This window comes from Tachysurus fulvidraco, chromosome 2, assembly GCF_022655615.1.
Source record: "Tachysurus fulvidraco isolate hzauxx_2018 chromosome 2, HZAU_PFXX_2.0, whole genome shotgun sequence".
Taxonomy (NCBI): domain Eukaryota; kingdom Metazoa; phylum Chordata; class Actinopteri; order Siluriformes; family Bagridae; genus Tachysurus; species Tachysurus fulvidraco.
Genome location: NC_062519.1, coordinates 43240165 through 43257888, shown reverse-complemented (window position 1 = coordinate 43257888; position 17724 = coordinate 43240165). Strand labels below are relative to the sequence as shown.

The following is a 17724-nucleotide window of genomic DNA, read 5'->3' as shown; positions in this document are numbered from 1 at the left end:
TGTGTATTGTGTGTACAGTCTGTACTGTGTGTATTGTGTGTACAGTCTGTACTGTGTGTATTGTGTGTACAGTGTGTATTGTGTGTACAGTGTGTACAGTCTGTACTGTGTGTATTGTGTGTATAGTGTGTATTGTGTGTACAGTGTGTATTGTGTGTACAGTCTGTACAGTGTGTACAGTGTGTATTGTGTGTATAGTCTGTACAGTGTGTATTGTGTGTATAGTGTGTATAGTGTGTACAGTGTGTATTGTGTGTATAGTGTGTATTGTGTGTACAGTGTGTACTGTGTGTATTGTGTGTACAGTGTGTACAGTGTGTACAGTGTGTATTGTGTGTACAGTGTGTACTGTGTGTACAGTCTGTACAGTGTGTACAGTGTGTATTGTGTGTATAGTCTGTGTAGTGTGTATAGTGTGTGCAGTGTGTGTAGTGTGTATAGTGTGTGCAGTGTGTTGAGTGTACAGTCTGTACAGTGTGTATAGTGTGTGCAGTGTGCAATGTGTGTAGAGTGTGTGTGTATTGTGTGTAGTGTGTGTAGTGTGTGTGTAGTGTGTGTAGTGTGTGTGTATTGTGTGTACAGTGTGTGTAGTGTGTGTACAGTGTGTGTGTATTGTGTGTACAGTGTGTGTAGTGTGTGTAGTGTGTGTGTATTGTGTGTGTAGTGTGTGTAGTGTGTGTGTATTGTGTGTACAGTGTGTATTGTGTGTATAGTGTGTACAGTGTGTATTGTGTGTACAGCCTGTACTGTGTGTATTGTGTGTATAGTGTGTATTGTGTGTATAGTGTGTACAGTCTGTACTGTGTGTATAGTGTGTATTGTGTGTACAGTCTGTACAGTGTGTATTGTGTGTACAGTCTGTACAGTGTGCATTGTGTGTACAGTGTGTATTGTGTGTACAGTTTGTATTGTGTGTACAGTCTGTACAGTGTGTATTGTGTGTACAGTCTGTACTGTGTGTATTGTGTGTACAGTCTGTACAGTGTGTATTGTGTGTACAGTGTGTACTGTGTGTATTGTGTGTATAGTGTGTATTGTGTGTACAGTGTGTATTGAGTGTACAGTCTGTACAGTGTGTACAGTGTGTGCATCGTGTACAGTGTGTATAGTGTGTATTGTGTGTACAGTGTGTATAGTGTGTGCAGTGTGTGCAGTGTGTACAGTGTGTAAAGTGTGTGCAGTGTGTATTGAGTGTACAGTCTGTACAGTGTGTGCAGTGTGTGTATAGTGTGTACAGTGTGCATTGTGTGTACAGTGTGTGTGTATTGTGTGTGTAGTGTGTGTAGTGTGTGTGTAGTGTGTGTGTATTGTGTGTACAGTGTGTGTAGTGTGTGTACAGTGTGTGTGTATTGTGTGTACAGTGTGTGTAGTGTGTGTGTAGTGTGTGTGTATTGTGTGTGTAGTGTGTGTAGTGTGTGTGTATTGTGTGTACAGTGTGTATTGTGTGTATAGTGTGTACAGTGTGTATTGTGTGTACAGCCTGTACTGTGTGTATTGTGTGTATAGTGTGTATTGTGTGTATAGTGTGTACAGTCTGTACTGTGTGTATAGAGTGTATTGTGTGTACAGTCTGTACAGTGTGTATTGTGTGTACAGTCTGTACAGTGTGTATTGTGTGTACAGTGTGTATTGTGTGTACAGTTTGTATTGTGTGTACAGTCTGTACAGTGTGTATTGTGTGTACAGTCTGTACTGTGTGTATTGTGTGTACAGTCTGTACAGTGTGTATTGTGTGTACAGTGTGTACAGTCTGTACTGTGTATATTGTGTGTATAGTGTGTATTGTCTGTACAGTGTGTACTGTGTGTATTGTGTGTACAGTCTGTACAGTGTGTATTGTGTGTACAGTCTGTACAGGGTGTACAGTGTGTATTGTGTGTATAGTCTGTACAGTGTGTATTGTGTGTATAGTGTGTATAGTCTGTACAGTGTGTATTGTGTGTACAGTGTGTATAGTGTGTATTGTGTGTACAGTGTGCGCAGTGTGTATTGAGTGTTCAGTCTGTACAGTGTGTACAGTGTGTGCATTGTGTACAGTGTGTACAGTGTGTGTAGTGTGTGTGTACAGTGTGTGTAGTGTGTGTGTATTGTGTGTACAGTGTGTGTACAGTGTGTGTATTTTGTGTACAGTGTGTGTAGTGTGTGTAATGTGTGTGTATTGTGTGTACAGTGTGTATTGTGTGTATAGTGTGTACAGTGTGTATTGTGTGTACAGCCTGTACTGTGTGTATTGTGTGTACAGCCTGTACTGTGTGTATTGTGTGTATAGTGTGTATTGTGTGTAGTGTGTACAGTCTGTACTGTGTGTATTGTGTGTACAGTCTGTACTGTGTGTATAATGTGTATTCTGTGTACAGACTGTACAGTGTGTATTGTGTGTACAGTGTGTATAGTGTGTGCAGTGTGTACAGTGTGTATAGTGTGTGCAGTGTGTATTGAGTGTACAGTCTGTACAGTGTGTGCAGTGTGTGTATAGTGTGTACAGTGTGTATAGTGTGTGCAGTGTGTTGAGTGTACCGTCTGTACAGTGTGTATAGTGTGTGCAGTGTGCATTGTGTGTACAGTGTGTGTGTATTGTGTGTGTAGTGTGTGTAGTGTGTGTGTAGTGTGTGTAGTGTGTGTGTATTGTGTGTACAGTGTGTGTAGTGTGTGTACAGTGTGTGTGTATTGTGTGTACAGTGTGTGTAGTGTGTGTAGTGTGTGTACAGTGTGTACAGTGTGTGTAGTGTTCAGCTGAAGCTCAGTGTCACTGGGTCTTTAATCGCTGCTCTGAAGTCGCTGCTTCATTCCGTGTCTCCGCCCCAACACCAGACCTGCTCCGGATCTGAGGATTTTAAATCTTTTAATTTTTCATAAACTCTCAAAAAAAAAATTGTGTGTGTAGTGTGTGTAGTGTGTGTGTATTGTGTGTACAGTGTGTATTGTGTGTATAGTGTGTACAGTGTGTATTGTGTGTACAGCCTGTACTGTGTGTATTGTGTGTATAGTGTGTATTGTGTGTATAGTGTGTACAGTCTGTACTGTGTGTATAGTGTGTATTGTGTGTACAGTCTGTACAGTGTGTATTGTGTGTACAGTCTGTACAGTGTGCATTGTGTGTACAGTGTGTATTGTGTGTACAGTTTGTATTGTGTGTACAGTCTGTACAGTGTGTATTGTGTGTACAGTCTGTACAGTGTGTATTGTGTGTACAGTCTGTACAGTGTGCATTGTGTGTACAGTGTGCATTGTGTGTACAGTTTGTATTGTGTGTACAGTCTGTACAGTGTGTATTGTGTGTACAGTCTGTACTGTGTGTATTGTGTGTACAGTCTGTACAGTGTGTATTGTGTGTACAGTGTGTACTGTGTGTATTGTGTGTATAGTGTGTATTGTGTGTACAGTGTGTATTGAGTGTACAGTCTGTACAGTGTGTACAGTGTGTGCATCGTGTACAGTGTGTATAGTGTGTATTGTGTGTACAGTGTGTATAGTGTGTGCAGTGTGTGCAGTGTGTACAGTGTGTAAAGTGTGTGCAGTGTGTATTGAGTGTACAGTCTGTACAGTGTGTGCAGTGTGTGTATAGTGTGTACAGTGTGCATTGTGTGTACAGTGTGTGTGTATTGTGTGTGTAGTGTGTGTAGTGTGTGTGTAGTGTGTGTGTATTGTGTGTACAGTGTGTGTAGTGTGTGTACAGTGTGTGTGTATTGTGTGTACAGTGTGTGTAGTGTGTGTAGTGTGTGTGTATTGTGTGTGTAGTGTGTGTAGTGTGTGTGTATTGTGTGTACAGTGTGTATTGTGTGTATAGTGTGTACAGTGTGTATTGTGTGTACAGCCTGTACTGTGTGTATTGTGTGTATAGTGTGTATTGTGTGTATAGTGTGTACAGTCTGTACTGTGTGTATAGAGTGTATTGTGTGTACAGTCTGTACAGTGTGTATTGTGTGTACAGTCTGTACAGTGTGCATTGTGTGTACAGTGTGTATTGTGTGTACAGTTTGTATTGTGTGTACAGTCTGTACTGTGTGTATTGTGTGTACAGTGTGTATTGTGTGTACAGTCTGTACTGTGTGTATTGTGTGTACAGTCTGTACAGTGTGTATTGTGTGTACAGTGTGTACAGTCTGTACTGTGTATATTGTGTGTATAGTGTGTATTGTGTGTACAGTGTGTACTGTGTGTATTGTGTGTACAGTCTGTACAGTGTGTATTGTGTGTACAGTCTGTACAGGGTGTACAGTGTGTATTGTGTGTATAGTCTGTACAGTGTGTATTGTGTGTATAGTGTGTATAGTCTGTACAGTGTGTATTGTGTGTACAGTGTGTATAGTGTGTATTGTGTGTACAGTGTGCGCAGTGTGTATTGAGTGTTCAGTCTGTACAGTGTGTACAGTGTGTGCATTGTGTACAGTGTGTATAGTGTGTATTGTGTGTACAGTGTGTGTAGTGTGTGTGTACAGTGTGTACAGTGTGTGTACAGTGTGTGTATTGTGTGTACAGTGTGTGTAGTGTGTGTAATGTGTGTGTATTGTGTGTACAGTGTGTATTGTGTGTACAGTGTGTATTGTGTGTACAGCCTGTACTGTGTGTATTGTGTGTACAGCCTGTACTGTGTGTATTGTGTGTATAGTGTGTATTGTGTGTAGTGTGTACAGTCTGTACTGTGTGTATTGTGTGTACAGTGTGTATAGTGTGTATTCTGTGTACAGATTGTACAGTGTGTATTGTGTGTACAGTGTGTATTGTGTGTACAGTTTGTATTGTGTGTACAGTCTGTACAGTGTGTATTGTGTGTACAGTCTGTACTGTGTGTATTGTGTGTACAGTCTGTACAGTGTGTATTGTGTGTACAGTGTGTATTGTGTGTACAGTGTGTACAGTCTGTACTGTGTGTATTGTGTGTATTGTGTGTACAGTGTGTATTGTGTGTACAGTCTGTACAGTGTGTACAGTGTGTATTGTGTGTACAGTCTGTACAGGGTGTACAGTGTGTACTGTGTGTACAGTCTGTACAGTGTGTACAGTGTGTATTGTGTGTATAGTCTGTACAGTGTGTATTGTGTGTATAGTGTGTATAGTCTGTACAGTGTGTACAGTGTGTATTGTGTGTACAATGTGTATTGTGTGTGCAGTGTGTGTATAGTGTGTACAGTGTGCATTGTGTGTACAGTGTGTGTGTATTGTGTGTGTACAGTGTGTGTAGTGTGTGTGTAGTGTGTGTAGTGTGTGTGTAGTGTGTGTACAGTGTGTGTGTATTGTGTGTGTACAGTGTGTGTGTATTGTGTGTACAGTGTGTGTAGTGTGTGTACAGTGTGTGTAGTGTGTGTGTATTGTGTGTACAGTGTGTGTAGTGTGTGTGTAGTGTGTGTACAGTGTGTGTAGTGTGTGTAGTGTGCGTAGTGTGTGTATTGTGTGTGTAGTGTGTGTGTGTACAGTGTGTGTAGTGTGTGTATTGTGTGTGTGTAGTGTGTGTAGTGTGCGTAGTGTGTGTACAGTGTGTGTAGTGTGTGTATTGTGTGTACAGTGTGTGTAGTGTGTGTAGTGTGTGTGTATTGTGTGTGTAGTGTGTGTACAGTGTGTATTGTGTGTGTAGTGTGTGTACAGTGTGTATTGTGTGTGTAGTGTGTGTACAGTGTGTATTGTGTGTGTACAGTGTGTATTGTGTGTGTATTGTGTGTGTACAGTGTGTGTAGTGTTCAGCTGAAGCTCAGTGTCACTGGGTCTTTAATCGCTGCTCTGAAGTCGCTGCTTCATTCCGTGTCTCCGCCCCAACACCAGACCTGCTCCGGATCTGAGGATTTTAAATCTTTTAATTTTTCATAAACTCTCAAAAATTCGGAAGCTTTATTTTAAAGCGAGATGCATAATTACAAAACATGGACATGTTGCCATGACAACCAGCCACTTTGCAATAAACTAAAAAGAACAACATAAAAAACAAGTTTGAACATTTAAGAATTGTTTTGTTCTTTAATTCACACTAGTAATAAAATTGCATTACAATTTCATAAAATAAATGTTCCAGTTTATATATATACAGAAAAAACAGGCTGTACATCACCCTCCATCCTGCCATCATCACCGTGAGGAACGAGGGATCAAAGAAAAAACATGACATGAACCCATAGAGGAGATACAGTGCTGACTGACGCAGTCACACGGATCAGAACCAGAACACAACCTGCTCAGAGTCGGGAAAAGGCCAAAGAACATTTACACCAGAGTCCTAAAGGACCACGAGGGCTTCTTTCACTGGAAAAAGTATTGCAGGCAAGCAGACAGACGCTTCTCCGTGTGTGTGTGTGTGTGTGCACGTGTGTGTGTGTGAGTGTGTGTGTGTGTGCTGCTGCCTCCGTCAGGTTGGCGTTATTGGACCTGTGTCTCGAAGCTGCCGTTGAGCTGACCCTCCTCATAGTCCATCTGACACAGGATCATGTTGTTCTTTAGGAAAAACTTGTCTCCTACACAGAACCTGGAACAGAACAACAGAGAATAAAGAGTGAGACATCTGACACAAGTGTAGTGAGCGTTCACCACTGTGTGTGTGTGTGTGTGTGTGTGTGTGTGTGTGTGTGTGTGTGTGTGTGTGTGTGCGTGTGTGTGTGTGTGTGGCTCAGTGAGAGCTGCGTCCTGAATTCTCCCCAACTAGCTGCACTAAAAGCTTTCTGTGTTCTGATGTTTTTCTTGCGTCACTTTTGTTTTTAGTCGATTGTTCACAGCCCCTGTGATGTGGCATGAAGGTGGAACTTCAGATGCAGGTGGTTTTACCCAACAGGACCGGCACAAAATAAAACTCATACAACCGTGACTAGCAAAAACAAAATCCTGTCTGTGTGTCAATCTGCGCCAGGACACAACACACAATCTTTCCAGTTTTTTCCCCCGAAATTGTCCAGCAATAAAAAAGCTTCCTAAAACCTTCCTCTGGTGCACACGCTGCTTTCCCCTCACTGATGTTTGCATATAAAAGCTTCACAGATGGCAGCACGAGGCGTGATAAGACCCCAGCCTGTGGCATCGGTGCTTATCAATCAGTGCCACGCTAATTTAGCAGGTTGGCACCGGGGCCGTGAGCAGCACAGCACGAGTCGAGTTCCTGCCACCAGCAATCGCTCTGGCACTCGGAGATGCGGCTCTGCGTTTATTTCTGCCTCCACGCTGGGACTCATTGTGCTGAGTTTAAAACCAGGGTAAATAAAAAGAAGATCGATTTCAGTTCAGTGTTAGAAAATATCTAAAACACCAAACTGAATCTGAAACGTTCCTCAATCCACATTTTCATAAAGTCTTTAATCCATTCTGTTTTATAGAAATCAGTGTTTGAGTGTTAATCTGGGTGTTAATCTGGGTGTTAATCTGGGTGTTTATTTGAGTGTTTATCTGGGTGTTTATCCGAGTGTTAATCCGAGTGTTAATCTGGGTGTTAATCCGAGTGTTAATCAGAGTGTTAATCTGGGTGTTAATCTGAGTGTTAATCTGAGTGTTAATCTGAGTGTTAATCTGAGTGTTAATCTGGGTGTTAATCTGTGTTTATTTGAGTGTTGATCTGAGTGTTAATCTGGGTGTTTATCCGAGTGTTAATCTGGGTGTTTATCCGAGTGTTAATCTGGGTGTTTATCCGGGTGTTAATCTGGGTGTTTATCAGAGTGTTAATCTGGGTGTTTATCCGAGTGTTAATCTGGGTGTTTATCCGAGTGTTAATCTGGGTGTTTATCCGAGTGTTAATCTGGGTGTTTATCCGGGTGTTAATCTGGGTGTTTATCCGGGTGTTAATCTGGGTGTTTATCAGTGTTAATCTGGGTGTTTATCCGGGTGTTAATCTGGGTGTTTATCTGGGTGTTAATCTGAGTGTTTATCCGAGTGTTTATCCGAGTGTTTATCCGAGTGTTTATCCGAGTGTTTATCCGAGTGTTTATCCGAGTGTTAATCCGAGTGTTAATCTGGGTGTTAATCTGGGTGTTTCTGTTTATCTTCTCAATTAAAAACCTCGTGAGTCTCCGTCCTTCATCACACACTGTTTAAGGGGACCCTTTCTGCACTTCCTAAACATTTGAACACCAGTTTTACTGTAAACTTCTGAATCAGTCGAGATTGATTTTATAAACCGTGTTTACAGAAATGTACAGTTGTGTAAAACTGAGGAAACAAACACCACATTAAAGTCCTCATTTTAATTACAGGCAGGATTTGAGCAGTAAAAGTGCCCCTGGACTCGAGCTGTAACTCAGTCAGCTTCTGTTTCCTGGAGCTCATCGTGAAGGTGACATTAAAGCTCTCAGAGTTTGTGTCTTTATGGATCTGGACTGTTTGGAGGTGCAGAAGCTCACAAACGTTACAGAAGAAAACTCATCTGAAAGCACAGTGTGTCTCATTCTGTCTCTCACTGCTGGCTTTCAGGAATAAAACCTCAGTCTTCATCTACAAACCGTCATCAAGCTGCCCGGTGGTTTTCAGGCCAGAAGACATTTAAATCCGTTTCTACCATTAAATCTAACTTAATGTTTATTATAAAAGAGATTTTACTGTGAAATCCTGCATCTGCTCACAAACACCAGAAACGAAGCAGCTTGACTGTCATACAGTAATGAAGAATAAATTGATGATGATGATGATGATGATGATGATGATGATTATGAAGATGATGATGTGATTAATGTTTTCCCTGGAAGATGGAGAGTCTCATTCCTCTTACCTCTGGTTACAAAGCTGACAGGCAAAACAGTCCAAATGGTAAACATTATCTCTGGCCCTCATCACCATTTCAAACGCAGGGATCAGTTTACTGCAGGCTGCACAGTTCCCCGTCGTCCCGAAGAGCCTGGAAGAGTGAAAACGTAGAACACATCAGACATTTCATCTCTTCTGTCGCTGTGACGCAGTACAGCGAGCGCTTCAACAACCGCACAGAGCAGCGCAGACAGAAGGATGTATTGGGTGAAGGGCAAAATACACACATTAATACACACATTAATACACACATTAATACACACATTAATGCACACATTAATGCACACATTAACACACACATTAACACACACATTAATACACACATTGTGCTGCACACAGACACAAAGTAAGCGTCTACAGTAAAGCGTCTAACCCTAACCCGTCTCACAGTCTGAAAAAAGGAGAAAAATAAAAAAACTATTTGTAATTTGAGAAAAAAAACTTTTGCACATAAAAACAGATATAAAAATAAATATAAATCTGTGTAAGGTAGAAATAAAACACCGTCTCGGGTCTCGCACATGTCTGAGTTTTGGAGGAAATTCTGTTCATTTTGGTCTCCAAGTAAATCATCAAGAAAATATTAAGACTCTAAACGTTCAGGCTCTGCAGTGGTCCACACATTGCTCGGTGCTTGGACCCTAATGAACTTGAAACCTGCAGATGTCTAATGTACGTCTCAGATCGGACTCCTGACTCAACGATTTGAGTAAAATGCATATTCAATGCATATTGTGCATTTTCTGTTAATCCAATAATCCTCACTTCACTACAGAAATCTTACTTTAGTGTCCTTCACTTATTTGACAGATCAAAATGAAATTGTGACCCAAACATTTATAGATGAAAATCATAGAAATTGTCAGGGGTGCCTAAACTTTTGCATATGACTGTAATTAAAAGAAACACATGGTCTAAATTCCCTTCTTCAGGCTCTTGAGCGAGATCGACGAATGAGTGATGAACAACAGCCACAGACGGTGAGTGAAATGCACAAGACCCCAGAACACAATAAGAGTTTAGGGGAAAAAACGTCGACTGGGTTCCACACAAGAGCCTGAGGTCTAAAAGGAGGAAAAGTGACTAGATTTGCACTAGAGGGAGAAAAGAGGGAGAAAGACGAGAGGAAAGAAAGTCTCGAAGCTTCAGAGATGTAAAAGTGTGAGAAAAATAGACAAAGTGACAGAAGTGAAATTTCTCAGCTGTTTGTTTAAGTTTATTAGAACATGAAGTCAAGTGCAATGAAGGTCAGAAACGGAACAGGAGGCAGTGGGGCAGATCTCTCTCTCTCTGTTTCTCTGTTTCTCTCTCTCTCTCTCTCTCTCTCTCTCTCTCTCTGTCTCTCTTTCTCTCTGTCTCTCTCTCTCTCTCTCTCTCTCTCTCTCTCTCTCTCTCTCTCTCTCTCTCTCTCAGACACCTCGAATCTCCTCCAGATTTACATTTTCATTTTCCAAACTCATGTCTCCGTGTTTAATTTGGAGATCCAGAAGCACAGATACACTTTATATTCCACTGAGCCATGATGCAATGCAAAAACGAGGACAGACGGATCAGACGGCGATGGATTGCTGCTCTGACTGTACAATAAAGCCGACAGCTCAGACAAGCAGCAGAGAGAAAGCTGAACGTGAAGTTGCTCCACAGCCTCCATATTAGTTTCTCTCTAGTGCTTGTCCTTGTGTCACAGACACGGCGTCTATTCCAGCAGAGCTGCGTTTAATTAGAGCAGAAAGGAACGACAGATCGAGAGGAAAAGTAAGAGGAGAGAAAAAGTAACCCACACACACACGTACACACACCTATACACACACCTGTACACACACACACACACATACACACACGTACACACACGTACACACACCTGAACACACACCTGTACACACACATATAATATAATCTGTTTATCATCAGTGTAGTGTGTTCTGTACACATCCCTGTGAATGAGCTGTTGCTATAGAAACCATAAGGTATCAGAGCGAGTGTATTAATATAAACCTGATCTACAGTCAGAGCTGTTAGAGAGAATTAATCAACACCTTCTGACCAATCAGAGGCCAGAACATGCTCCAGTTAAAGGCCTGTGTGTTAGTCTGTGATCTTAGTGATGCTGGAGCTGAGAGAGTTTCAGGTCTGTGAGAGTTTGGAAGCTGCTGCATTCTCGCTGCTATAAATACATCACTTAATGATTTTATTGTGCCGAGCGCTAATGAACGACCCTCGCCAATTTGCTCTAATAAAAGCAGCAGGTGAAGCGATCGTCAGTCGTGCTCTGAGTCAGTGGCGTTCCTCAGAGAGTCGGATCGTAATTAACGTGTGACTCGTCTCCAGAACAGCAGAATATAACAGGAGAGAGTTTGATCCTCACATCAGTGTTTAATGAAGCACTTCTTGGTGTGTAGGGTTAAATGTGTGTGTGTGTGCGTGTGTGTGTGTGCGTGTGTGTGTGTGTCTGTGTGTGTGTGTGATGCCTCTTTTTTGTACACTGGTTGGTCATTTTTAATTTGCTTAGTAAAAAAAATTCATCCTAATCTGCAGCAACGTCACTCATCTCCAGCTGAACGGATAGTGGGCGGAGCTTCATTATGACATCAGACGTCACGCCTGTCTCACTTCTCTCTCATTCCTGTGCTCTCGTCTTCCTCCGGAGGTGAAAATGCAGCAGAAATATTATCCAGTGAAACTCTGCTATGAAGACATTTTGAAATATTTTTCACATAAAAGTCTTGATATTATCGTAATATCAGGTTAAATCCTGACTCTGAACATCTCTGACAGTTATTAGCTGGATTGTTAATGCTACTTAGTTCATGTTGCTAACTGTCAGTGTTTAATATACAGTATTTAATGTAAAGTCTTTGGCTCAAATCTCAACATTTTCCTCTCACTAACCAGTAAAGCTTCTGCTTTCTTATTGCATCAAATGAATGAAATAAATTTGTACAAAATTAAATGTAATTAATTAATAAGTGTAAAGCACTGAGAGCTGATGATCTCAACAATCCTCAGATGAAGGTGTCATGATGTTAATAACATCACCGTTCTGCACAGCACCAGAACCTGATGTTTAATAGGTTTGTATCAGAAGGTCCTGGTCTTCACTCTGTGGGTCAGAGGTCATTAACTCATCTGTCTGTTCATGTCTCCTCTTAGAGTCTTTCTTAACCAAGAGCGAGTGGAGTGTGATAGATGGCGTAAGAAAGTGGAGGGGTGAAGGGGGGCAGAAACCACCCCACCCCAGCACTGGGCTCTCTATCAACACCGCCATGTCCCCCGAGAGCAGCAGCTCCACCATAAACGTCTGGATCTCCACATGAGACCTCGAGGGACCGAGACACAACAGCCAGGAAATAATCATGTTTAATTTAGCAAGCAGATGGTTAGAGAGCAGGACACACACACACACACACACACACACACACACACACACACACAGACACACACAGACACACACAGACACAGACACACAGACACAAACACACAAACAGACACACACACACACACACACACACACAGACACACAAACACACAGACACACACACAGACACACACACAAACACACAGACACAAACACAAACACAAACCGACACACAAACACACAGACACAAACACACACATTCTCACATTTCTCACATTCTGGGGTCCACCTCATTTTTGTACCCTTATGGGGTCCACCCTTTCCAATGCTTCTACAACTCTGTAAAAAATCAGGCATGACCAAAAAAAAATCCTAATCATAACTATCACTTCAATTTATTAAAATACTAAACTTTTTCAAAAAAGGATTTTGGCCCCTTGTGAGGCCCAGTTTCTAGCGGGGTACCCTTGTGAGGTCCAGTTTCACACACTCACATATTTCAAGTTTTTATAGCTTAGCAGGGACCAAAAAAATTATCTAGAGATATTAAGAGTTTCTTGGTTTGAACTTGATTAAATCCAGGACTGCATCAGGGATTTTACTCTAATTTACATCCTCTACATCCCATATCCATTTATTTTGCACCAACCGACATACCTGATTGTCATCAATAACTAGACAGGGTATGAACACGATGATAATGAACCTGGTCCAAATTCATGGTGAATTTCCAAATCAAACCTCTCAAACACCATACTGCGTTAAAATCAGGCTTTGCCAGGCTAACAAAAAGTAATATTTTACATCGAACATGGCATAAAATAGTCTCTTAACAACAGGTTTTGTCCTCAAGAAGCATGTATTTATATTTGAAAAAAGGCAGTTCCACATAAATTAGAACATAGTGTGCAGGCAGTTTCAGTACAAAAAAAAGTAAATAAAATATACATCTTTCAGATCAACCCTGTGAAAACTATACAAAATAATAGAAACACACCAATCACAGTGTGCTTTGTCAAAACCTATGAGCTTTCACTGGTGTGATCCTGATCACAGGACCCGAACAAATAATAAATGTAAGGATCACATAAATTCAGGTCCAGAACATTGTGTGTACCCATTGTTATACACAGCTTTCAGGAGAAGAAAGATCATACAGCTTCCATAACAATGAGAATCTACAAAAACACTAATACAAAATAATAAACACCATTAACATTACACACATTAAAGTGTTTAGACAAATCTTACAATCTTTCATTGTAATTTTCTCCTGTGGGAAGCAATGCGGTATTTAACGAGATATTTTACCACTTTCCACTCTCTGCTTCCAAGGGCTTCAGGTTCTGCAGCAATGCACTGCTGACAGTCTTCCTTACCTGGTACTTCATTCATCACTAAGAACCTTCTCAAATGCCTTTCTACTGCAGAACATTCTTCTGGTGCCCAGATTCTTTTTGTAACAGCTTGTTTACCTAGGTAGAAAGAAAAAAAAAGTTAGCCCATTCTTGACCAACTACTAAAAATAGCTGTTGAAGGTAAATCTCCACAGATTTTGTGCTGCGACAGTTAGAAACACAAAATTTGGAGTAGATTCTACGTACATTGCTACACAAGACAGCGAAATTTATTGAACATATTTTTCATGTTTTAATTGGAAGATAAGTTTTTTTCAAGTTAAAAATTCACATATAAATTGAATGGAGCCTGTTGTGTGAGTGATGTTCCAACAGTAACCTCATGCAAAATCATTTCTACAGCAGCATATAACAGAGGCAGCATATAGCAGCATATAACAGAGGCCTGTCAGGGGCTTTTATAGAAGTTACAACAGGTCTCACAATAACATGTAGGTGACTGCAAGCAATCTCATTTTAGATACTTGTCTTAAACCAACCTCAGATGAGAATGTGTACAATTATGCATGTAGTAAGACAGGTTTTGATGCTGAAAATTGTTGTCCAAATGAACTACAATCACTTAAAGTGAGGTCCAATCGGAAGGGCCCCATAAGGACAAGACTAGAAACAAAAGAGTGTGTGTGAATATAAGTCGAACAACAAAACCTACAAATCTGTTCAGGCGGGCCCCACAAGGGCAACACTAGAAACGTACGTGTGTAAGTCTGACTAGAGACATCTGAAAGGGTGTTTGTCAGAATAAATCCAATACCCAATGACCTACTCTGTAAAGTGAAGTCAAAATACCAATATGAGCAACTGCCTGTCTTGGTTGTGGAACTACATAGGGTACAATTCAACATGAATAGTAAAGACAGCCTACACATTGTTCCATTACCTGTGTGTTAGCATCCTCCCCCTGGGATTTTTGTAGGGAACTCAGATCAGAGACCATCTCAGAGTCTGCTGCCAAAGGAGAAGGCTGCTTATTAGTCACCTGAAAGACAGAACAATACTATGAGCATGTAATTCATTCTTAGTTATCATGAATGTGGAGATACACTGAAGTTTCAACAATATAGTCGTGTAAAATCATTTCTACAGCAGTATATAACAGAGCCCAGTGCCTTTAATGGACTTTTATAGAAGTTACAACAGGTCTCACAATAACATGTAGGGGATTGAAAGCAATCTCATTTTAGATACTTGTCTTAAACCAACGTCAGATGAGAATGTGTACAATTATGCATGTAGTAAGACAGGTTTTGATGCTGAAAACTGTTGCCCAAATGAAATACCATCACTTAAAGTAAGGTCCAATCGGAAGGGCCCCATAAGGACAAGACTAGGAACAAGAGTGTGTGTGTGTGTGTGAATATAAGTCGAAAAACAAAACCTACAAATCTGTTCAGGCGGGCCCCACAAGGGCAACACTAGAAACGTACGTGTGTAAGTCTGACTAGAGACATCTGAAAGGGTGTTTGTCAGAATAAGTCCAATACCCAATGACCTACTCTGTAAAGTGAAGTCAAAATACCAATATGAGCAACTGCCTGTCTTGGTTGTGGAACTACATAGGGTACAATTCAACATGAATAGTAAAGACAGCCTACACATTGTTCCATTACCTGTGTGTTAGCATCCTCCCCCTGGGATTTTTGTAGGGTACTCAGATCAGAGACCATCTTGGAGTCTGCTGCCACAGGAGAAGGCTGCTTATTAGTCACCTGAAAGACAGAACAATACTATGAGCATGTAATTCATTCTTAGTCATCATGAATGTGGAGATACACTGAAGTTCCAACAGTAACCTCATGCAAAATCATTTCTACAGCAGCATATAACAGAGGCAGCATATAGCGGCATATAACAGAGGCCTGTCAGGGGCTTTTATAGAAGTTACAACAGGTCTCACAATAACATGTAGGTGACTGCAAGCAATCTCATTTTAGATACTTGTCTTAAACCAACCTCAGATGAGAATGTGTACAATTATGCATGTAGTAAGACAGGTTTTGATGCTGAAAATTGTTGTCCAAATGAAATACAATCACTTAAAGTGAGGTCCAATCGGAAGGGCCCCATAAGGACAAGACTAGAAACAAAAGAGTGTGTGTGAAGATAAGTCGAAAAACAAAACCTACAAATCTGTTCAGGCGGGCCCCACAAGGGCAACACTAGAAACGTACGTGTGTAAGTCTGACTAGAGACATCTGAAAGGGTGTTTGTCAGAATAAATCCAATACCCAATGACCTACTCTGTAAAGTGAAGTCAAAATACCAATATGAGCAACTGCCTGTCTTGGTTGTGGAACTACATAGGGTACAATTCAACATGAATAGTAAAGACAGCCTACACATTATTCCATTACCTGTGTGTTAGCATCCTCCCCCTGGGATTTTTGTTGGGAACTCAGATCAGAGACCATCTTGGAGTCTGCTGCCACAGGAGAAGGCTGCTTATTAGTCACCTGAAAGACAGAACAATACTATGAGCATGTAATTCATTCTTAGTCATCATGAATATGGAGATACACTGAAGTTTCAACAATATAGTCGTGCAAAATCATTTCTACAGCAGTATATAACAGAGCCCAGTGCCTTTAATGGACTTTTATAGAAGTTACAACAGGTCTCACAATAACATGTAGGGGATTGAAAGCAATCTCATTTTAGATACTTGTCTTAAACCAACCTCAGATGAGAATGTGTACAATTATGCATGTAGTAAGACAGGTTTTGATGCTGAAGACTGTTGCCTAAATGAAATACAATCACTTAAAGTAAGGTCCAAACGGAAGGGCCCCATAAGGACAAGACTAGAAACAAGAGTGTGTGTGAAGATAAGTCGAACAACAAAACCTACAAATCTGTTCAGGCGGGCCCCACAAGGGCAACACTAGAAACGTACGTGTGTAAGTCTGACTAGAGACATCTGAATACCAATATGAGCAACTGCCTGTCTTGGTTGTGGAACTACATAGGGTACAATTCAACATGAATAGTAAAGACAGCCTACACATTGTTCCATTACCTGTGTGTTAGCATCCTCCCCCTGGGATTTTTGTAGGGTACTCAGATCAGAGACCATCTTGGAGTCTGCTGCCACAGGAGAAGGCTGCTTATTAGTCACCTGAAAGACAGAACAATACTATGAGCATGTAATTCATTCTTAGTCATCATGAATGTGGAGATACACTGAAGTTCCAACAGTAACCTCATGCAAAATCATTTCTACAGCAGCATATAACAGAGGCAGCATATAGCGGCATATAACAGAGGCCTGTCAGGGGCTTTTATAGAAGTTACAACAGGTCTCACAATAACATGTAGGTGACTGCAAGCAATCTCATTTTAGATACTTGTCTTAAACCAACCTCAGATGAGAATGTGTACAATTATGCATGTAGTAAGACAGGTTTTGATGCTGAAAATTGTTGTCCAAATGAAATACAATCACTTAAAGTGAGGTCCAATCGGAAGGGCCCCATAAGGACAAGACTAGAAACAAAAGAGTGTGTGTGAAGATAAGTCGAAAAACAAAACCTACAAATCTGTTCAGGCGGGCCCCACAAGGGCAACACTAGAAACGTACGTGTGTAAGTCTGACTAGAGACATCTGAAAGGGTGTTTGTCAGAATAAATCCAATACCCAATGACCTACTCTGTAAAGTGAAGTCAAAATACCAATATGAGCAACTGCCTGTCTTGGTTGTGGAACTACATAGGGTACAATTCAACATGAATAGTAAAGACAGCCTACACATTATTCCATTACCTGTGTGTTAGCATCCTCCCCCTGGGATTTTTGTTGGGAACTCAGATCAGAGACCATCTTGGAGTCTGCTGCCACAGGAGAAGGCTGCTTATTAGTCACCTGAAAGACAGAACAATACTATGAGCATGTAATTCATTCTTAGTCATCATGAATATGGAGATACACTGAAGTTTCAACAATATAGTCGTGCAAAATCATTTCTACAGCAGTATATAACAGAGCCCAGTGCCTTTAATGGACTTTTATAGAAGTTACAACAGGTCTCACAATAACATGTAGGGGATTGAAAGCAATCTCATTTTAGATACTTGTCTTAAACCAACCTCAGATGAGAATGTGTACAATTATGCATGTAGTAAGACAGGTTTTGATGCTGAAGACTGTTGCCTAAATGAAATACAATCACTTAAAGTAAGGTCCAAACGGAAGGGCCCCATAAGGACAAGACTAGAAACAAGAGTGTGTGTGAAGATAAGTCGAACAAC

The 17724-nt window shown here is 40.9% G+C and overlaps 1 protein-coding gene across 1 annotated transcript in view; it reads right to left on the bottom strand.

Moving 5' to 3' along the window:
- Positions 1-5920: 5920 nt before the first annotated feature.
- Positions 5921-17724, bottom strand: part of lmo1 (LIM domain only 1) — a 15772-nt gene continuing 3968 nt past the window's right edge. Inside the window, exons 2-3 of the mRNA XM_047810471.1 lie at positions 8672-8797; positions 5921-6451 (exon numbers count right to left, since the gene is read on the bottom strand). Coding sequence (XP_047666427.1) covers positions 6346-6451; positions 8672-8797 — 232 coding nt within the window. The 3' untranslated portion in view covers positions 5921-6345. The remainder of the gene's footprint in view (positions 6452-8671; positions 8798-17724) is intronic.